Source organism: Podarcis bocagei (assembly GCF_964188305.1).
Source record: "Podarcis bocagei genome assembly, chromosome: 1".
Taxonomy (NCBI): domain Eukaryota; kingdom Metazoa; phylum Chordata; class Lepidosauria; order Squamata; family Lacertidae; genus Podarcis; species Podarcis bocagei.
In genome coordinates this window covers 73,788,310-73,811,594 of record NC_138125.1, presented here as the reverse complement: position 1 = coordinate 73,811,594, position 23,285 = coordinate 73,788,310, and the positions used below count along the sequence as shown (strand labels likewise).

At 41.5% G+C, this 23,285-nt stretch overlaps 2 protein-coding genes across 19 annotated transcripts in view; one reads left to right on the top strand and one right to left on the bottom strand.

Moving 5' to 3' along the window:
- The window catches only part of SOX6 (SRY-box transcription factor 6), a 449,606-nt gene that overhangs the window by 368,825 nt on the left and 57,496 nt on the right, over positions 1–23,285 (top strand). For all 14 annotated transcript variants that reach the window (XM_081204706.1, XM_081204709.1, XM_081204708.1 and 11 more), the window contains one exon: positions 20,360–20,509. In XM_081204706.1, the coding sequence (XP_081060832.1) occupies positions 20,360–20,509 (150 nt within the window). The remainder of the gene's footprint in view (positions 1–20,359; positions 20,510–23,285) is intronic.
- The window catches only part of LOC308592869 (uncharacterized protein), a 125,040-nt gene continuing 105,378 nt past the window's right edge, over positions 3,624–23,285 (bottom strand). For 3 of the 5 annotated variants that reach the window (XR_014010635.1, XR_014010638.1, XR_014010641.1), the window contains 2 exons: positions 16,380–16,481; positions 3,624–3,936 (listed from right to left, as the gene is read on the bottom strand). The gene's annotated coding sequence lies outside the window, so the exon portion shown is untranslated. The remainder of the gene's footprint in view (positions 3,937–16,379; positions 16,482–23,285) is intronic. The other 2 variants (XR_014010644.1, XR_014010648.1) reach the window with 1 other exon arrangement.

Below are 23,285 nucleotides of genomic sequence, written 5' to 3'. Positions count from 1 at the left end.
ATGGGATTATTTAACTGTGAGTAGTTTAGGTCTCATTAATATTAGTGGGAATTAGGCGAGACTAACTTTGGGTCAGAACACTGGTTTCAGCTTCCTGGAAGAGTGGGAGAAGAAAATACATCAGTATAATGTGCATCAGGCATCCCCAAACTCGGCCCTCCAGCTGTTTTGGGACTACAACTCCCATCATCCCTGACCACTGGTTCCGTTAGCTAGGGATGATGGGAGTTGTAGTCCCAAAACAGCTGGAGGGATGCGTTTGGGGATGCCTGATGTGCATGATATGCAAACTTCCAGAGAGGGTCACCTAAAGGCAACCTGTGTTTTGCCCAGCACCATTCTCTGCCTATAATAAACCCAAAGAAGAAGGATATGGTGAGGAATAAGGTAAGGGCCAAAGGGATGGTGGGGAATAGAAGTATGAGCAAGAAACAGCAACTGATGCTGCATACACACTACAGTTACCAGGATTATGTGGGGAAGAAATATAGTTTAAATGTGTAAACTTTTTTCTTTAATCAGCTTCTGGAATGAGGGTGCAGTAATTTAGTTAGTGTTGACTCCTGTTTTGAGTTTTCTTTAATTAATGGTGCTTAATAGGTGCCTGCAATACATATTATTCTGTCTCAATGCCATGAAAGTTCATTATTAAAATGATCAGAAAAAAATCACATTCATGTAATTATTTATGCACAAGCCTTATATTTGTTTAGGTATTCATATTCATTTTTCTTTTATTTCCTGTTTTAACAATTGTTGATGCTACTGCTAGTGGCATTGAAGCTAATGTTGGTGGCTTCTCCCCCCCCCCGAAAGTCCCAGACATTGCATTGTATTCTGGGGGGGGGGGGAATCACTACTACTTTGGGGGAGAGGGAACTACCGTACACTTGTTCTGGTTCTGGCATGTTCATGGAATGTACAAGAACAAAGTGGTGAGCACAGGTACTCTGGAGAGGAAATAGTTGCCTCTAAAAGTGAACACTGAAATGAGTTCAGCTGCCACAACTGCAAAGAAATTTGGGAGGGGGTGCTATGAAAGGGGGGGGGAGAGAAAGAAAAACATGAATGAGAATGTCAATTCTGCCATTAACCATTGTCATACCCCCAAAGATGCTCTTTTTTGCCATTATTAAATTCCATATAAGAGATTTTGTTCCCTTTGAAATATCTGCCTTAGTCCAATTAAATACGATCAACGTGGGACTTTATCCCAATGTTACCCCTGTAACATTCCATTATGATATATGTGATATGTCTCTAAAAGTCTTTTGGTAATTCCAATTTTATATGTTTTTAATGTGCTTAGAAGGTTTTTTTATCTATTTTACTTATTTAATAAAATTTATACAGTGCTTAATTGTAACAAACAGGCAAAAACTTTCAAAGGCATAGTTTCATTCAAATCTCTCTGAAATGAATGTTTCAGCAGAGAAAGTCCCTAGAAGCAGATTTTGCCACTTGTATCTATACTCCGTCATTGATGGTTGAAATTCATTGAGGTTTCTAATAAGCAGAAGTGAAAATTTTAATCTAAAAAGCTTAGACAATGTTTAGGTGTGACTTTTACTGTTTTGAAAATATCTAACAGTTCTGTTGCTGCAATCCTATGTAAACTTATCTAGGAGTAAGCCCCATTGAACTTTGTGGGGTTTACTTCTGACTAGACAAGCATATACTGTGTATGTTCTATAGGCAAAGTCTGTTAAATAACTTGCACATTGGAATTATTTGAAAGCTTTGATGCAGCTGAAGACTACAGTGGTACCTCGGGTTACAGACACCTCAGGTTACAGACTCCACTAACCCAGAAATAGTACCTCGGGTTAAGAACTTTGCTTCAGGATGAGAACAGAAATCGCACGACGGCAGCGGGTGGCCGCATTAGCTAAAGTGGTACCTCAGGTTAAGAACAGTTTTGGGTTAACGGACCACCAGAACAAATTAAGTTCTTAACCAGAGGTACCGCTGTATGGCTATAATATTCAATTTTCTAGTTTCCAACCAAAGTGTTTCAGGGTTTTTCTTCTTTTTTTATACACATACTCTTTTACACAATCTATACATACATAGTATACACTTTACATATAATATGTTTACTTATCAGGTAACACAGCAACCTCAGTGGGGAAAAGCTATTTTTAATGATATGTTAATTGAATGGGATGCTAGAATGGCTCTTTTCCCCAGAAGTGCCCCAGCTGAGTGATAAAGCTTCTCCTGATCAGTAGAGCCAGCATATATTTATAATATCCCTATCTGTCCTTCAGTTCCTGCAAATGGAAAATAACCCAATAATTTCAAACTATATTATGAACTAGGATTGGACACTGGCACACACGCATGCAGATTTCTCTTTTGGATTTTGTATGCATTATAATTTAAAAAGACTTAATCCATTTCCCCCTGCCCCTTTCTTTGTTTCTTTCTGCTTTGAAATTTCCCCTCTTTCATTCTACTTTCAAACTTAAAAAAAAAATATATTAAGGCTGGGTTAGGATCATGGGTGTTATGACCTGAGATCTGAGCTCATAACTGGGGAGTGGATTGGAGCCTCAGCAGCATGGCTGGAAAAGCAACACCAGGCAGAGAAGCAGTCAAGTACAGTGGTACCTCAGGTTACATACGCTTCAGGTTACATACGCTTCAGGTTACAGACTCTGCTAACCCAGAAATAGTACTTCGGGTTAAGAACTTTGCTTCAGGATGAGAACAGAAATTGTGCTCCAGTGACACGGCGGCAGCAGGAGGCCCCATTAACTAAAGTGGTGCTTCAGGTTAAGAACAGTTTCAGGTTAAGAACGGACCTCCAGAACGAATTAAGTACTTAACCCGAGGTACCACTGTACTGCTAAGGGTGAATCCATCCAAGAACATGTAAAATCTGCAGGGTTATAATGAGGATGGGGATATACAAGAGGGTTATTCCCCTCTCCCCAGCTACAACCCTCCCAAGTACTTCCCCTACACGCACCTTCTCTTTTTTAAAGTTTATGTTGGAAAATAAAGTTGGAGTCTGCTTTTTACAGAGTTGTCTAAGTATAAAAAGCATTTATGCCCTAAGGAACGTAATGATTGGAATGATCTCAGCTCAGAAGGACGGGGGGGGAATGCAGGGAGGAGAAAGAAGGCAGAGGCAACAATAACAAGGTGTGAATATAAGCAAGCACTTGGTATGAGGCTGTGTTTATTTTAACCTTCAAGAAGAATTTTGTTAAAATGTCAAGGCTCATGTGAAAAAGCAAAGGACAAGATTACAAACTTTAACGGGATTTATGATACAAATACAAATAATGATAACTTCCTACTCATTTATGGTAGCAACTCTCATCCAGCACTTTTCGAGCGCGGTATTAGGCCTCGTTGCAACTCCTATGCAAGGTGCATAAGTATTGTTATTACTGTGCCCATTTTATAAAAGATTTGTGGAAATTGGTGGCTTGTCTAAGGTCACTAACTGAGCCAGTGTAAAGAATGGTTGACTTCCTACCCAGATATATTTTAGACCCCTCCTTTTCTAATGCCATTACAGACTTTTCTTTTTTTTCTTTGTTCCTTTAGGGGACGAAAAGGTGCTTAGCAATTTTAAAGCTCTTAAGATAACTCACAAACTAAGACAGACATATTTTCAGCATAGTTTTAATGTTTATCGTCTACAGAACACCATCTTCTTATGAGCTTTGCAAACTCTATGCACTGTGTATTCTTTCCTTTTCCATTTTTGCAGTCCTCCATCTCTTTGTGTAACTCAAGCAAAGGAAGTTTGCCATGCTTGATTAGCAAGATAACATGCTGAGCGTTGGTGAAAATGGATTCCTTTTAATTAAAAGCAATGGCGATGGAGCTTCTGCATGTTTGCCGGTCAGTCTGTCGGCCTCCACATCATATCCTTGCAACAGGATCGCTTTCCTAAGTAGGCAGGTCAAGCAATCAGACCTAAGGATTAAAAATACAGAATACATATATGAAGGAATGGAAGTTAGTAAGCATTTTGCGTAGAACTTTTTGGTGTTTTCGTGATACCCACATGAAATGGGGCAATTTCAGTATTTCAGTTCCACCCTATTTCTATTCCCTAGCCTGCCACAGTCTCGGTATATTCAGCAGGTTGAATGCCAGCAGCTGAAACAGCTGTTAGGCCATACTGGAATGGAGCGGCATGCTGCATCAGGACTTGGATATTTCTCCTGACATCTGGATGCTGCTGGGTTGTGAAGCCTGCCTTAGGCCAGGAGACTGTAGTAGCCTTGTGGCTGTGAGCAATAGGGTCTTTGCTGCTCTTTAAGCGATTAGGGCACTGAAGCAGCAATAATGCTGAATTATCGCTTGGTTGCTTTCTTCAAGGAAACTTGGGACAAAGGGATAGTCAAGGTGGAGTATTTACAGTAAAGTCATGTTCATGGAGACAAGGCTAATTGCTGTGCATTTAAAATAAAACCTTTCAGCTTACCTTAATCTTCAGATAGCTATGGACAATTATAAAAACAAAAAAAACCCACCCCCATTTTATTTAATTTTCTTAACAGAGTGCTAAACAAATATTCATTCCGAAAAGCCAACAATACTCATTTGAAATCATTAGGAAGAGAAAGAAAGACAATTTCAGTTAGTTTTCAATCGTGGCGTTGAGTCCAAGTGTATGGAACAGACAGCTAATTCTAACTATGTACAGTTGAAGGTATATGAAAGTCTATGCTGACTAGAGACCAAAACAAATGAAATACGTAAAATGTAAACTTCTAACAACTGCAGGGAGGAATATAAGGAAAGAAAAGTGTCAGTCTGGTGCATTGATTTTCTTTTTTTACAGTTTCACTTTATCAAATTGGAATGGTGCTGCTGTAGTTGCAAAACTATCTGCTGCAGCACTTTTCTTTTATGGTGTGTATTTTTTAAAGACAAATCATATGCAAAGCAGGAAATATGTTTTAATGCTTTTACCATATCAAACTGAAAAGAAATAATCCTTTGTTCTCCCCCTTATATATTTAATGCATTAAGGACAATATAAGCAAAGAAGGCCTCTCACACAAATCTCTTTTGTTTGAATAGTGCTAGATTCTGTATTGAAGACCAATTTGTTGCTCTCGGTTAACCTCTAGTATTCTAAAGGGGTTATATTTAATTAACACTGGCTAAAGGCCTGACCTGAGAGGCAGCTGAAAGTGATTGAACTGCAGTTTTGAAGCCAGAATCTAGTCAGCTGGGAGAAGAGTTGGGGGGGGGGGAATTAGAAACCACCATTTACTGAAAAATTCCTTCAAGCTAAGCTGTATTTCAATGGGCCATTTAATGCTCAGATGGACAAAGGTATTACTTCAGTCATTGAGTTGTATCAAACCCTTTCTCAGAGGCCCTGTTTAAAAAACTCGACAGGAAAAGTGGTTTAGCATCATATTCTCAGCAGAGCAACACTCAGTCTGTTGAAAAAAATATGAGTGAAATGAGGTGAGGCGCAGCCACAGAGTCAGTGTGAGTTTTTGCCTTACCCTCAAGATGGTTTCATGAGGGAGCTGCACTTCTGAGTTTAGGAGCTCCATTTTCAATATAGCAAAATTCTCTCTCCTTTCTACTCCCAATTTACTGTTTTGACTCGGACACAGAAGAAATATTGCTTTCTGGACATCAGGAGTGATATATATATATATATATATATATATATATATATATATATATGCATATGGAGAGGGAATGTTGCTATCTATATTGTTCGGTATTAATATTACAGAAGAGGTCAGCATCTTTCCATGTGTAGCTGCATGCTGCTCAGACTTCAGAAACTTTGAGCTCTGTGTGAACTTTAAGTTCATCTCTCTTCTTTGAGTGGCTTCACACAATTTCTTCTGTTCCATGGAACCCTTGGCTTAATACACACACACACACACACACACACACACACACACACACACACCATAATACTGTAGCACACCATCCCAATTTCTGAGCAGTGGAATATTCCAACGGTACCAGATGCTTACCCAGGGTTCCTTTTTCTTTTTGAAATGGGGCACAGTAGAGACTGTGTTGTCTTTAGGAGACTTATTTACACATCTATAACAACCTGAGCCAACAATGGAAGGGTCTTGGGTCTTAACACCGCAAAAGGGTCTTGTTTCTTCCATAGCTGCAGCCTTGGATCAGGGGTGAAGGAAGGAGAACCGGCCCCCGCTGTGGGGGGCAGGGCAAACCGCCCGGCGGTGCATGCACATGTGCTGTACATATGGCGCATGCGTGCACGCCGCTATGTACCGTGCAGGTGCACACACCAATACATACTGTGCATGCGTGTGTGCCGTGCGTACGGCAGGATACTCTGCAGCTGCAGTGGCAGTGGAGGGATCCCACCGCCATACGTACGGTGCTCAAGCAGCAGCGCGCATGCATGCACGTAGCAGCAGTGTCATGCGCTGTACGTCCAGCGCATGCGCCACTGGGTGGTTTGCCAACAGCGCCACTCGAGCGCTGTACAGATGGCGGCAGAAAGTGCAGCCATGAGCATAGGATCCTCCGCACGCAGCTGCGGTGGTACGATGGCAGCGGCTTGCAACGCCGTGCCCAGGGACGGCGAGGTGAGCCCCCCGTGGGGTGCCTTCTTGTCATCCCCCTCAGAGATGGCACCCGGAGCAGACCGCCCCCGCCCCCTTCCTCCACCACTGCCTTGGATTCAAATAGAAATCAAGCATTGCTCTCAAAGGTTGCTGTGACTATCTCTCAAGCTCACTGCTTTACTTCTGGGTCACAACATAACCCCTTTGAACTCTAAACTCAGGGTTTGTTCTAACTATCTCTGGATTGAGGGAGGGGCTCCACCAATTTGCCAACTTGCACAGAACCCCTTTTTTTGGTTCTCTTAATTGCTCATCACCCAGGTGATCACCTCAACACAGGAAGCTAGTCTGTCTTATATTTTAACATTGCATCCAGGGATTAGAAGGATCTTGCATCTAGCCTACTACTTAATCCCCCTCAGCTCAATACTTTCCTGCTAGGAGGGTGTTCCACAGCATGGGATCTGCAACACAAAATGTCCAACTTCTAGTTGAGGCCAGTTGGGTGTCTGTAACATGCGGGACAACTAAGAGCACTCATCTGGATCCTCTCAGTAATTAAGATGGGATGTAAGAGTGCAGTCAGTCCTGGGCCCAAGAACCCTGAAAATGACCTAGTACATATGTACAGCCAGTGCAGATATTTTAGGAGAGGTGTCAAATGCTGTTTGCCATCAACTCCAATCAGCAATCTAACTGCTATATTTTGCACCAGCTGGTCTTTCCAGACGAGGCCCAAGGGAAACTCCTCATAGATCACATTGTGGTAATCTAGTACCAAGGTTACCAATGTTTGGGACCACATTGGCCAAGTGATCTCAATCCAGGTGCAGCCATAGCTGGTGTACCACTTTAAGCTGGTAAAAGGCACTCCTAGTCACAGAGATCACTTGGACCAAAGCTATGTCCCTGCTCCTTTAGAGGGAGTGGAAACCTGTCCAGAACAGGGAGATTCCTATCTTCCAGACAGTGATCAACAAAGAAGGCCCTCTTGATGTGCCTGTCTTCTAGGTCAGTGTAGGTGACTATAAGGGAGAGAGCTTTCTCCGTGGTGACTCTGGAACTCCTTGCCCATTGTTGTCCATAAAGGTGACCTAGAAATATTTTAAAATAAATAAATAACAATGGACAAGCCTACATATTTTAAGGACCTCTGAAAGGAATACGTTTTCTTCCCTGTGTGCTCTACTCAGAATGGGGGGTCCTTGCCTGACCCCCAATCTCTTGAGTGAGAAGCAGGTTGATCAGTTTCTCAATTGTGGCAAAAGCTGCAGCCCATTTACTATGTTCTGTAAAGCACAACATGGAGTGGAGCCAGCTCCAGGTTACATGCCTCTAACTGCTATCCATGTAACCCTTTAAGGCTTCTGTTCTTTGGTTTCTTCAGAGTGCTGATAAAAATCTTAGAAACTGTCTTCTCTCTCTCTCTCTCTCTCTCTCTCTCTCTCTCTCTCTCTCTCTCTCTCACACACACACACACACACACACACTCATTTCAAATTTATGTAAATTCCCATTTTGTATACTTTTTTGTTAGTTCTGATGCTGTTACAGTAAATATATGCCATTATAGGGTGATGGGTTACATTATACTTAGAAATTTGCTGAAATTTAATAACACTAATAAAACAATTGCTTTATTTCAGATGGGAAGCAAATGCTAGTATATAGAGGCAACGGCCAAGTGCCAAATTCTTTCAATTGCCGCAGCGGCTGGCAGCTATTTGTGGTTTATCCAAGTGTACTTTTGTGGCTTTGCTTTCGATTTTATGGTAAACTGGTTGTGAACAGGTAATTCAAGGAAGTTATATTTAAACATCATAATTGAATCTGCCCTATGTAATTTGGCTGTTCTCAGGGAGCACAATACCCCTCAATTTGCTATGTCAAAGTTGCAGTTCAGAAAAATAAGTGTCAAGCCCTCTGTTGAAGAGCACCCTATGTATGTAAACCACAAAGGGGATTTTCTTGTCACTCCTACAGGGGCTGTGGGTGCAGAGGTCCTGATGCACATACATGCTCCTCCACCCACAAAGCCACTTTAGTTTCAACTGAGGTTTCAGCTGCAGGCACATAAAACCCATTGTACAAGAAGAACTGCCCTCCACTGAAATGAATGAGGAAAACCAATTATGCAGGACTGCCTATGTCAGTGGTTTTCATCCAGTGTGCCATAGCACCCTGGCGTGCCTTGAATGATGGTCAGGGGTGCCATGGGCAACACTGGCCTCTGGCCTCTTTCCTTCCCTCCCTCCTCTGATGCCCTTTTGTGTCTCTGCCTCCCAGAGGCTTGCACAGCTGTTTGTTGCAGCAGCCCTGGCTATAAGCTCCACAGGTGAATGGTGCCTCTGGGGCTGGCCAGGGGGTGCTGGTTGCCAGGAGCAGAGGTGGCCTCAGAGTAAGCAAGCAAGTGGGTGAGGGAGCCCAGTCAGTCAGTCAGTCCGCCAGCCCTTGCTGTTGGGAATGGACAGACAAGTGGGAGGCTGGGCAGGCTGGCACTGGGCTGGCCTTTCTTGTGCTTGCTGTGTGTGAGGCCTGCCTGAGAGCTGCATTTCTGTTACTGAAGGGAAGCCTTTCTGCCATGCAGGCGTGCCAGCTCCTGCTGCTGCCACTGCTGCCTCCCAAGGTAAGGTGCTAGCCTCACGTTCACCTTTGGCCAGTCTCTGTTGGGTCACTAAGGCTAGGGGCATCCTCTTCTCAGGCCCAAAGGGCAGTGTGAGGAGGCACCTCTCTTTGGGGCAGAAGGGGCAGCTCAGAGACCAGGGGCAGTGGCAGCAGCAGCCCAGAGGACTTCCAAGGAGAAGGGAAAGGAGAGGAGGCTGAGGGAACACCCCACAAGGGAGGGTGTTCAAAAAAGGGGTGAGAGGCTACTAGCTCTGCAGGCAAGGGGTGAAATAACTGGGATCCTGAGCCCCACAGGGGTGCCACAAAAAGAATGTAGTTGGTCAAGGGAGCAGTGGACTCAGAAAGGTTGAAAACTCCTGGCCTAAACCCTGTCAAGTGCTATCTGTTACGGAGGCAATAGTTTCTATATATTTTTCATGCCATGAAGCTCATTTCAGTCACATTAAAACAAATTTGATAACACATAATCCTATACCAATCCTTAAAAATAAAAATAAAATCCCTCTGTTGTCCTTTGCTCACTGGACTCTTGCACTCTGGTCTCTGAACTAGGCACTTCTTAAGCTATGTAGTCCCCATCTTTATGTTGTTATTGCTTGTACCACTGTTGTGTTTTGAGATGAAATACATTCAGAAATGCATATTTTGAGAGAAAATGCATTATTAAAGACAGTTGAAATGCATTTTTTTTGTATGGATTAAGAAAAATCACAGATTTATGTAGAAACAGAACAGAGTTATGAGTGAACCCATGCATTAGGTGGCTTAGTCCTGATTCCCCTTATCCAGCTTAGATAATGAAGCGGCTATGACTTGTATGAAGGGGCTCTGTGCAGATATCTGACTTGTCTGATTTTGCCAAAAGAGAATGAAAGAAAGAGATCGTGCTAACCAGTCGTCTGCATGAATGGGTGTTCCCAGAAAATGCCAACTTCATTCCAGGCATAATTGACACGGTAGAAGGGAGGGGCCCGTACCCATATCTACACATTCTGAATGGACCGCATTACATGGGTAGAAGGACAAAAATTGTGAATGGCAAAAGACAGTTCCAGAGGTGAAGTGGCTTAGTAGCACACTTTTGCCTAATGTCTGGAGCAAAAAATTTACATGTTTGTGAAAACTGTTTTTTCATGTGATTTAAAAAAAAATGGCCAGAGAAATCATTATTAGTTTTTTTATAGTTTTTTTTACAGTTTTCTTTTAAAGACAGCAACCAAAAAACAAAATTTTGAGACCTGGAACAGTCAGAGATTGTTTGATGTTTAAATGTGAGAAGGTTAAAAGAACTGTTAGCAACATTTAAAGAAAATGTTGCGTTTCCTACCATGCTAATTTTTTTAAAAAACGGAAACACTATGACTGGCATTGTAAATTAGCACTGCTTTTTCAATACCGCTAGCACATACTGCAACAATTAACACTGCATTGTTGATACTCCAGCATTCAAGAAGACAGCAAAGAGAAGCAGTTGAACCATCTCTTTGGAGTCCATGACAAATTATCTGTGGCTACTAATATTTGCACCAGAGTGCATTATCTGTTCCCTATAGCAACAACTGACCGTCTGTTTCTTTTGAAAGCTGAGGCAAGAAATCAGAATCCATAAAGCACTGATATGGTTCCTCTAATTGTTAATGCTTTTCCATGCAATTATGTCCTTTTCCGGAATAATAAAAAAAATTCCCCAGCAGAGGTCAGGATCTTTGTCACTGACTTATTTTACAGATCCTTTTAACATCTGTCCCGCAGACTGCCGACTTCATTAGCAGATAAGAGACCTTAGTGTGCTCAGAGCCTGCTAAGTTCTTGTTCATCTTTACAGCTGTGGATTAACTCAGGCTTTCCAGAAGAGGACAACCAGATGGGATAATAGATGTTATTGGGTTGTGACAACAAAAGAAGCCAGAAATGAAGAAATAAATGTCCAAGTTCCAAGACAATTCAGGAGAGTTGTTTGGAGCTTTTTTTTCTGAACAGTTACAATTGCCAGTCTGTTCTTAAGAAATAAGAAAAGCGGCATTGCACTAAAAAAAGGAAAGTCTATTCATATCTGTGTGGGAACCTAATCAGGCTCTTGTTTCCAGTGACGATGGCTCCCCAGTTGCACCAGGTCTGCGACAAGAATACTCCTTTTGTGTGCCGATTAATGTGGAAGCGATAAAATTTCCTATAAGAGACATATGTGTTTACATCTTGAGATGTGTTGTTTGACAAAAAGCTTTGTTCTCTGCATATTTTCCTTGCAGAGTTTCATGCTGAGTTGTTTTGCTGGAAAGCTTTGATTAGCAAGAATTAGTTTGCCAAAGTAAAATAGGCACTTGTTTCATGAGTCTTCTTGCTGAGCTGTAAATTATAGTCAAATGTAGGAGTGATGGAAAGAAGCATTGATTTGTAGTGCTCTGACCAACTATAGACATAAAAATGTAAGGACATAACTCATTAAAGAACTACAGAGAGATATAAATATTCCATGGTCCGGTTCAAGTTCAGTTCTTTTACCAACTCTTATTTTTACATCGTGGCTGTAGATTAACATGTTAACAATGGAAGCAACAGCATTTAACATATTTAGTCATGCTTTCTTCCATTTAACTATTGGTTAATTATTAGTAAAATGAGAAATAACTGAGAGACCTACTGAATGTGCTTGTTCTAACTTGTCAGACAGCTAATGGTAGCAAAACTGTCAGACAAGTAATTACCCTTTGGTAATAAGGATTGTTACCTTAATAATTACTGTTACCATTAATATTATTTAATGTTAATAAGGATTATACACTATTTGTATTGCATATTGACTTGAATAAGATACAGATTTAATAGCCCCCACTCTATAAATGTGAGGGCCACCTCATTTCCTTTCTATATTACTGGCAAAAGAATTAAGACTGCAATAGGGTGCACACTTACTTGGCAGTAAAACCCCCACTAACACTTAGTTTTCAAGTGGTTGGCATAGAATTGTGACATAAATCTACCTTCCATACAATAAATATACTAGTTAAAAATGGGTTTTTAAAAATGCTATAATGGCAAAATGTTTATAGAGGGCAAAGTTGAGAGCAGGTAGATAGGGCTGTGAAACATGGAAATCAACACTCTTGAGTGCAAGGGGTTTATGAGGGTTGCGGGGGTGGGTCGAGTCTGGGAAAAACTCCACTGGGAATGTACAGGGGGAAGAAACCGATTCCAGTAGTGGGTGCCACATCCTTTGCATGGAGAGAGAAAATTAACTGTGAAAACCTGTCCATTAAAATGTTAACATGTTTAGCAAATATTACTTGCTATTGTCTAGAAATATTTTAACTAATAGCCTCCCATCCATCCTGTATATAGGCTGCCTTATTCAGATTCAGTTTCATTCCATGACACTCATTAATATTTGAGCTAAGTTAAAGTTGAATACTATAAACGATCAGGATATTAAGTCTTTTAGATTAATTGAGTAGGGCATGTGTTAATGAGCTGGGGGTTTGGCCAATAACATTTCTATTCTTTAAAAGGTATATTAACTTTTCAATTTATTAAAATAATATTTATATTTAACCAAGAAAATCCTTCTGAGACCTAAAAAGTTGGTTGTGGTTTTGTTGCAATATGGTTTTCAATATAGAAACACTGGCATTTATAATATACACATTTGTAACAGGTAACATCTGTGCAAATGAGCTGTTAAATGAAAGAAAATGTGTACTTAAAACCCCCTAACCTAAAACTTGCTACATCATATTCGCACCCCACTTCATATCATATTCATTTTGAAACAGTGAATGTGTAATTTAATTCAATTATGAACTTTAAAAAGTGTGTGTTGTGCTTTAATACACGTACACAATTGTGAATGCAATTTATCCAGTTTTTCCTCAAAAGATCCAGATGCCGAGCCATGGAAGATATTTTTTCTAGCAAGAGCATCTGGTCCCTTGGCAGATTCCATAGGCAGTGGCATAGCAGCTTTGGAGTTGCCTCAGGGTTTATCACATGGTTAGGTTGCTGATGGCTCACTTGGCATTCCTTCTACTGTATTTCCTTTTAAGTCACCTAAGCTTTTGTGAACTCTGCTTTCTACCCTGTTAATTCTCAGAGAGTTCAGTAGTATAGAGACCAGTATGATGCAGTTATGCATCTGATAAAGCTAGGCTCAAAAGAGCTGCTCAGGCTCACATGGGAAGAGCCCTTGAATAGCTGACCAACATTCTATATCACTGTAGAAATATATATAACAAATAAAAAAATTGTCCAGTAGCACTTTAGAAGTGTGAAAGTTCATACCAAGAACAAACTTAGTTGGTCTCTAAGTTGCTACTGGACAAATATATATATATATATATATATATATATATATATATATATATATATATATGCTTTCGTAGATTTTCACGGGTACATCCAGATGCCCCAAACTCTACGGTCTCCCCAAGATACACAAAGAAGGAACACCACTCAGACCAATAGTCAGCTCCATAGGCTCACCTCTACAAAATCTCGCTAAATTTCTCGCTAAGCAACTTCAGCCCTATGCAGAATCTATCGCTTCACACGTTACAAACTCCTTCCAGTTCATAGAAACAATAAAGAAGCAAAACCTACATCCCGATGACCTACTTGTGAGCTTCGATGTTGTATCTCTCTTCACACAAGTGCCCATTAATGAAGCCTTGACAGCCATTCAAAACAAATACAATCCCCCCGAATACATCCTGGACCTAACCAACCACTGCCTAACCAACACGTACTTCATCCACAATGGACAAAGATACAAACAGATAGAAGGAGCACCTATGGGATCACCCCTCTCACCGGTCATCGCAAATCTGTACATGGAACACTTTGAAACCAATGCTTTAGACAAGTCAGAACACAAACCCAAACTTTGGCTCAGATATGTTGACGACACCTTTGTAATTTGGCCACACGGGAAGGAAAAACTAGATAGCTTCCTCACACATCTCAACAGCCTACACCCCAAAATACAATTCACTATGGAAATAGAAGCCAACAACCAACTTCCCTTCCTTGACGTCCTAATCTACAAAAAACCTGATGGCTCCCTAGGACACACTATCTACCGGAAAAAAACACACACCAACCGCTACTTACATGCACAATCACACCACCACCCTGCACAAATAAACTCCGTAGCCAAGACTCTCATCTCCAGAACCAAACGCCTGGCTGACAAAGACCACTTGACAACTGAGTTACAGAATCTCTCAAATGTGTTAATCGCCAACGGATACCAGCAAAACAGGGTTACGAAGCTAATCCAAAAAGAAACACCCCCCAAAAACCAAGACACAGAAGAAAACAATGGCATGGCCCTCCTTCCTTATATCAAGGGCACTACAGATAAAATTAGCAAAATCCTCCATAAACACAATATCAAAACAGCCTTTTGCACCAACCAAAAAATAGCCAATATCCTCAGAAACCCAAAAGATAAAATCCAGTTAGAAAACCAAGGGGTCTATGAAATACCCTGCAAAGTCTGCCCAGCCACGTACATTGGACAAACAAACAGACGAATAAATGCACGTATCGCAGAACACAAGAATGCCGTCAAAAAAGAAGAAAAAACTTCCTCTCTTTACCAACACATGAAAGAAACAGGACACGAAATTAATTTTGCAGATTCCAAATTGCTCTTTAACATGGAACATCACCACAAGAGAATAATCATGGAAGCCATCGAGATAGAGAAACACCCTCACAACATGAACAAGCGTGACGACACGTCCCGCCTGCCAGACATCTGGAAATTAGCCCTCCCCACAAAAACCGACACCAGAACCAGAGGCACACAGAACGCCATCTCCAATCAACCACACCAGACCCAAACCCAGACCCTCTCCACAGATAAATTACAGACACCATCCAGTAGCCAAACCATAGTGGCACCTCCGGATGCTGCACCCCCCTGCAATCCCTACACAGATCTGGCTGGCACAGGGCACAAAACCACAGCTCGCCCCTATACACGAAGCCAAGCCAGAGCACAACTAAGTGCAGTACAACCATCTTCTCAGAAAAACTCTTCACAAGGTCAAGAGGTCAAGACACGAAAGCTTTAGCAACTAATCCACACCTAATGACCCTCCTAAGTGGTACTCAGAATATCACTCAAGTAATCACTCAAGATATCCCTCAAGTAATTAATGAACAAAAGAAGAAAAGGCACATTAACCTAGGAACTTCCTATCTGCCCAGAACGTTGGAGGCTATACACCACACCCCCTCATCAGTATTTATAGGAACTCAAACACTGAGATCCTGCTCTGTTCTAGTAACAAGAAGCCGAAAGCACCAGCCTGAAGATGACGAGTGAGACCTCGTCGAAACGTCGCCTAGACACCCCAACTCTTACACGGGAAGACACCCGAAGACACCAAAACCTACATATATATATATATATATATATATTTTCCTACTGCGTCAGACCAACGCGGCTACCTACCTGATTCTATATCACAGACTGCGTTTGATCCACCCATTGGTTTTAAAAGCAGTTTAGCATGGATTGCTGCAGTTCAGAAAAAGCAAGCCCAAATCATCCATTTTATGAAAGTAGTTCAATGACTGTTTTAATCCTGGCCTTACAATACTCTTTTGATATTTCCAGTATCATCAACGGTAGTATAAATAATAAATTATTATTATTATTATAAATAATATAATTATTATTATTATTATTATTATTGCCATAATTGGGTTGTTAGCCAAAATGAGAATAGCCTATGTTGCATTCAAGCAGGGAGGGGCCACCCATGAGGCAAGGTGAGGTGGCCACCTTGGATGGCAGAATCCACAGGGGCAGCAAATCTGGCCTCCAAGGAATGCATTGCCCACTGTTGCTGCTGTGGTGGCTGCAATGGTGAATCTCTTTTGCTGTTTTTTTGAGCTACAATCTGGTTGCATATTGATGAATTGATGTCAACCATATTGATCAGAACCTCCCAGTTTCTCATTTTATTTTTCTGCCACTTCTTCCTCTGAGTTCTGTATCTCAGATTCTCCCCTTGCGCCCCCCCCACCCCATCTTCCCCCTTGTACCTGACCACTGGAACTTTGACCTGGCTTTCCTTCATTACTAGCATCAACATTAAATTCAAATTTCCCATCCTCAGCTATAGTGATGGAACTCAGTCCCATCCTTTCCTTTCTCTCTCACTTTTTTAGCTTTAACCTTATTTTTTTTCTGCATACTGCTTGTACCCTATGTCTGCCAGCTCAATGTAGCAGATCCAAGTTTGGTTTAGGATGCTGTCTTCCACTTCATTCTACGTGCAGCTGATTTGGCTTCAGTTTCTGGAGCAACAAAGAAAGCAGAGTGATGTTTTCATTTTGAACTTGTCTTAAAATGTTATTGCTTCAACCGTGTCACTATCCTTTTGTCAGCCAACGTAAAAATGTGGCAGTAACATTTAGAGCTACAGTGGTACCTCAGGTTAAGTACTTAATTCATTCCAGAGGTCTGTACTCAACCTGAAACTGTTCTTAACCTGAAGTACCACTTTAGCTAATGGGGCCTCCTGCTGCCGCCACGCTGCCGGACACGATTTCTGTTCTCATCCTGAAGCAAAGTTCTTAACCTGAGGTAATATTTCTGGGTTAGCGGAGTCTGTAACCTGAAGCGAGTGTAACCTGAAGCGTATGTAACCCGAGGTACCACTGTATTTTAAATTTATAACTAGACTGAAAAGAGCTGTTGTGATGCATGGATTTCTGTGGTGACTGAATAACGCATCTTAAAATTCATGATTTTGGACTCTGTTATATTTATTTATTTATTTAATCACTAGTCAAGAGCTACAAAGCTAGCATTTCAAATATTCCTGTTAAAGTATCCACTTTCCAAAGTTTGGGGTAAACAAGTTTTTAAAATTATTGTTTCCCATTCAGATTTGTTTCCTGCTCATCATTGGCAATAGCGTGGGGGGTGGCAGGGGCCCTGCTGCCCCAGGCACACAATGGGGAGGGGCACGTGAACCAAGTAACCCCCGTAGAGATCCCCATTGCGTGACTGGGTGTGGAGGTTTAAGAGCAGCACCCTCCATGCCCTGTCCCTGCACAGCACGCCAGCGCCCGCCTGTTGGCGCAAGGGGGGCGGGGTGAACAGAGCGTGAAGAGCATCTGCGCCTCACCCCTGATGAGCAGGCACTCTTGTACTGGGCGGGGGCTGGCAAAGTGCAGAGGGTGTTCTTCCCCCTCCAGTCTCCCAGCCCTTGCTCCCTGATGAGCAGCCAGGCCACAGCCGGCAGCTCCATTCCCAAGTCAAGCCTGGCCCGGGGGCGGGGCAGAGAAAGGAGAGTCAGCAGCAGCACTGCCACCCCTCTCCTCAGCTGGGTGACACCGTGTCAGGATGCTGCCAAGGCAGTATTTTCGCGCCCAGCCAGGAGCAGTGGGCTCTCTCCATGCCCCGCACGGCTGGAGCATATGCCGCACTGATGTTGCCCATGGCTTCAATGGTTTTCTAAATTTCTTATGGGTTTTTAAATGAGCAGTTAAAGTAATATTCTCAGAACTGGATTTAATAATCTGGGACCAGTACTTCAGCAGTGGTATAGTGGAGGTGAAGCACAGGCATTTTTCTGGCAGGAGCAATGATATCACCTGGTGGAGCAAGTTGAGTTCAGGGTGGGATGCAAGTACCCCACTTTATTTGCATAATAATAACCCTGTGAGATATGCTAGTCTTTGGCCAAGTGAACTCACCAGAGACCTTTGTGGCTGATTAGGGATGCGAACCAAGACTTCAGCTAACGTCCAGTGTGCTCATCTGTGCACCACTGTTTGCTAGTATCCTATTCTATGACTGTCAGCTGATCCTAATATTTTTTATTATGTATTATTAAATGTGTATACCACCCTTCAGCTGAAAATCACAGGGCTGTTCACAGTACATATATTGTGTATGCTCCTGTTTGAGAGGGAGTGTCCGTATGCGGGAAAAGTTATAATAAATCAAAAATTTTGAATTCTCCGTTAAAGTGTGGTTATGAAGGTTGTCATGGTAAACTCCTGAACTTCAATATGTACCACTATATCACAGTTCCAGGCTCTGAAACTAGGTTTAGTGGCAGTGGCCAACATGATCACATTCTTTAATAACTGCAGCGGCATATATACATTGAGTCATCTTTATACAATAGCAGGATATCCCTTTTGGTAAGGTTATGAAATGTCAGAGAAATTATGGGATGCTTTAGCACTTCAGTGTTTGCCTGATGTTGGTTAAAGGAAAACTGGGTCACATGGAATGTAAGCTGCTTCTAAGTGGGGACTCCACACAGTACTATTCTAGACATTGGAGTGGCTATGCTCAGGATGATTGATGTACTTTCTTACTTTGTGGATGTATTACCTCTGAAAAGTAATGCCTTTGGACTAAGAATGTCCCAGTTGCCTTGCTGACATCCTTGAATGAATTTGCCTGGAGCTTGAATAGGGATAATTGAATACTCGGTAGTGTACATTCTCTTCTCTGTCTATCCTAACTGTGTCTCTGGACTTGAAAATGCCAGGTCTTCCAAATGGGCTATCTGTTGCAGAGTACAAGTTGAAGAAACTGGACCCACCAAAGAGGGGGGGATTCTGGTCTGTTTCCTGGGACATGGTATGAAGTCCCAAGTTGAAATGGGACAGATTGGTGGACAAATACAGCAATGTGAACTATGTGAAGAAAGTTGGGGTATAAATGTTCAGATAGACCTTGCTAACTAACAAACAAAACCCTAGATTCCTTTTCTTCTCCAGTTGTTTTGTTCTGTTGTCATCACTCTGCTTTAATAATCAAATCAAATTTGCACAGGAAATGCATATATCATATACAAAAACTTTTGCAACAGTTCCCAACTGCTAGTGCACAATTAAATAGCCCACTAAAAGGAATGATCCTAAGAATGAGCATGTTAGTTTATGTACCATAGCCAAGGGGGTGTTGATAAGATACCAGGCTCCAGCAGCAGAACAAGTAATTACTCAGTACATAAAGAAGAGTTGTGAAATCAAGAGTTCAAACAGAGGAGCAAAAACCACAGCATTCATCCTAAATATTTAATTTCAGCAAAATCTTAAAGCATGTGTCCTGTTTGTTTAGGGATTGCGTGACCTAGCAGTGGAGTGAATAGGTTGGTCTTGCCCTTCAGGTGATATATGGAAGTCTTACCTATGGATGTGAATGGGCTTTCCCACCAGCCCAGTGGGTCAAGTACTATAGACTTAGCGAAACAAACAGAAAACTATTATTTTTTCTCTGTTAAAAAACTAAAGTACTGACTCTGCATGCATTTGTCTAGCCACTGAGTCATAGAGCATGTGCAGTATTGTGTAACTTTCATTTCTTTGGAGGCTTGTTATATTAGAAAAAGTGCTCCAAAGAAAGCAACAATTATGACATAAGCACATCTGGCTCTTGCAAATTATTCTTTATTAAGCTTTCATTTAATTACATGTGCTGAAAGGTCTGCTTTTGATTACTGTAATTTTTTTTATTTGTCCATCTGAATGATAGTCATGTTGGAAATTACATACAAACCACCTGGTTTTTTTCCACTAATAAGGCAAATTTTATACAGATTTAGTTGTTAAAGAGGGAATAGGATCTTCCCTGTTTATAGTGGTAGAACTATTGCTACTGCTAATTCAAGGTGAGGTTTTAAGGTTGGTTGCTAGAGAGAACTTGAACTTACCTAAGCTTTGTTCAGAAAATACCATATAATGTTTTAGGAAGAGTTATACTCATATTCCCACCTTTACAAGTAGGAATTTACGCTTCTATTCAAATTAGCACTAAAATATATTTGATATGTATATTGTACTTACAGGTAAATATAAAATCTGTTGACTGCCTCATATCAGTGAAAAACAGCAGGGTGTTAAACAAAAGAAATATGTGCAGATTACTATAATATTGCATGATAGTTACTTGCACTCCAATTTTAAATATATTTGATGGGGTTTTGAGATGTGCTTTATATTCAAGACAGCTAACCACTTTCTCCATTAAGCTGCCATTTAGGCCTTAACCTAGAAGTCTTGCCTCTTGAAAGACACTGTCCAGTGCCTGCCAGGAAGATGGGAGATTCTCTGTTACCACACCCCTAGGGCCTCATAATATTTCAGCTATCATTTATAAAGTGCTGAAGCAAATAATCCTAAGGAGAAGAGTTATTCTTGTTTTGCAGCAACTCTATGCCGCTCAGTTGGCCAGCATGCAGGTTTCGCCTGGAGCAAAGATGCCCTCCACCCCTCAGCCGCCAAACACAACAGGGGCACTTTCACCTACTGGGATGAAAAATGAAAAGAGAGGGACCAGCCCTATAACTCAAGTTAAGGTATTTCTTTAAGTTTCCTTTTGTGAATACTCCCACTGATACAATGCAATGTAATAATTTCAAACAAGCTAATCCGGTAGTATTTCAGCTCTCCGGGGTCAGACCTTATGACCCTGTGAACTGTGCCAGCCACATATAACAATCATGCTGCTATTTACTTGTTTACAGTATCTGGCGAGTCTGGAGACCCCAGTCTTGCCAAGGGCCTTTGGTTGTGACTCTTTTCCAGTTCACTGTTCTTTTGCGTGTCAATATTCACCAGCCCTTCATATGACTGGAGATACTGTTGTTTCAGGATAAGTTATAACCTAGTTTTTAAATATATTTTACACTGCTTTCAACTATTAAAATTTATCACTCGCCAGTTCCAGAGTTTCTTATTTTATATTTATATTGGTGTTCTCAAGTAAGCATGCATGAGACGAGAGAGTGAAAATCCAATGTGGATTCACCTTTCTCATTCCTAAGTATGAGCAACATGAAAAATCCCTGTGATTGAGGAGGTGTATGAGCCAGGGGTGTATCTGCTCTGTTAAGTCCTATGTTTGACATAACTTGGGCAGGGCATCTGGAACATGTGCTGTGTAATACGATAGTGATTGCGTAAATCTTACTAGTATTGCATGAAAAGACTGGCAGTCATGCCAAATGGTTTAACAAGAACTAGCCTTAACTATGTAAAATGGCAAGCAAAACCACTCCCCTTCTTATTTTACAAATTGGATCATTTCATTTAAAGAAGCCCCAGATAAAAATAAAAATTAAAGGAGGATGGCTGGAGGGGGGAAAAGACCATCACTGCCAATTGATTGGGAGAGAAAAAAAGCCATGACTGCAGATTGATTGGACCCTTGTTGATAGCACACTGTTGCTGGTATTTGGCGTGCTTCTATTTGGTTTTGATGTATTGTCAAAAGCTCATGCATACTTAATTGTCACTTGCTTAGAGAACTAGGAAGCTGCAGTGTGATACTTGGCAGCAGCATGCAATGACTAAACTGCCTCCTTTCCAGCTTTCTGTAGGCAGCTGGAAATTATTTGTTTGTTTGCTTTAGGCCTATTTCCCACATCAGCCATCCTTCCTTAAGAAATATAGCAAAAAGATTTTTAACAAAGTGAAACAGAGATAATAATATGCTTATACAATTAAAAGTATAAAATATCATTGGCTGAAAGTGCAGTATGCCCCCTTTAACCTCAGACACTAATAACCAGCCTTAATTCAGAAATGGAATTCCCCATTGTTTGTGTTGCATGTTTCCCAGCATAAAAGAAAACAAGGCAGCCGCTCTGTGCTGCATGGATCCTCTGTGCGTGAGTGGCACTGAGAATGCTGGTTCACAGCAGATGAGTTGTCTGAATGATCTGCAGGTTCCGTTCATTCCTTCATTTCTATGATTTGAAACTGCTATTTCGAACATGTTGGGATTGTATGAATAGAGCCACCCCTACCATTGAGCAGAGTGAGGCAGTAGGTGCTAGACATGGTGATGGCAACCTCCTGGCTGTTCCTACCCTCCTGAGCCGGCTCTTCTGAAGCAGCAATGCTTGCTTGCTCTTGACCACTGCAGTCTGTCTGTCTTGCCTCACCTCATTTTCTTTTTCCAATGTGTCAGAGGTGGCACTCATCCTTTGCTTTGCTGATTTGACACATGCTGTTGCCACTATAATTGCATTGCTATAGTTGTTTGAATGGGCAACAAGCAAGCAGCAGGCAGACAGTGAGCAAACAGTGTCAAGGTTGCAAGCCAGAGCTGAGTGTGCCAGGACATTATTCCACCCCTAGCGGATTCAGCTGCCAGTCCAGTTAGCTAGCTTCTGTTGATAGAATGGAGGTGGGATCTTATCCTTTGTTCGAAAAAGCAAAGTATGTTGGACTGCAGAAGATCCCAGGCTCTATCCCTGGTGAGGCTGGGAATGACCCCACCTGAAACCCTGGACAGCTACAGCCAATACTGAACTAGATGGGCCAATGGCCTGACTCAGTACAGTATAAGGCAGCATCCTGTGTTCCTATCACTGTAAATTTTTAACAGAAACGCATGCAAATTCCACAGGACCAGATAGCAGATAGCACATCTTCCAGTTCTTCAAGGGGAGATGAGAACACTTTCACACTGTTCTTGAACACAGTTGCAGGGAGCCCACAGTCCTGGGTGGATGTGATAGTGCATCAGCAGTACAGTAGCCAGGGTCCTGGGAAATGGTGGATACCTGTTTCACATCACATTATCAATTCCACATTCAGCATGGGAAGCTGAATTCCACCATCACCTCCTTATGCATGTGGACAAGGATGAGATCCATGATGGGCTTGAGATCTTTGTATGTGTGGACTTTGAGGACTGAGTGGCTGGGGCAACCCAGCAAGGTGAGCTAGATATAAATTTAATATATTATTATTATTATTATTATTATTATTATTATTATTATTATTATTATTGACACAGCCAACCCCCAAAACATCAGTGATAAGGATATGTTTAATAGGTTCTTAATGTCATTGTCCTCAAAGCTTTCTCATATTACTTTCTCCCCCACTTAATCACATATGACTGACTGAGGAAAAAGCTATATTTTATGTGACTTCTACAAATAAAGAGGGGTGCCTATATAGCAATGGCCTAGAAATAACATAAACTGTAGAGTAAGTGCAGTATTATAAATAGTTACTTATTTGTTGCATTGGGCGATTTAATACATTATATATGACAAGTTGTACCATGCAGAATCTCTACTTGACAGCAAGAAGAATGGCAATGATAAGATAATGGAC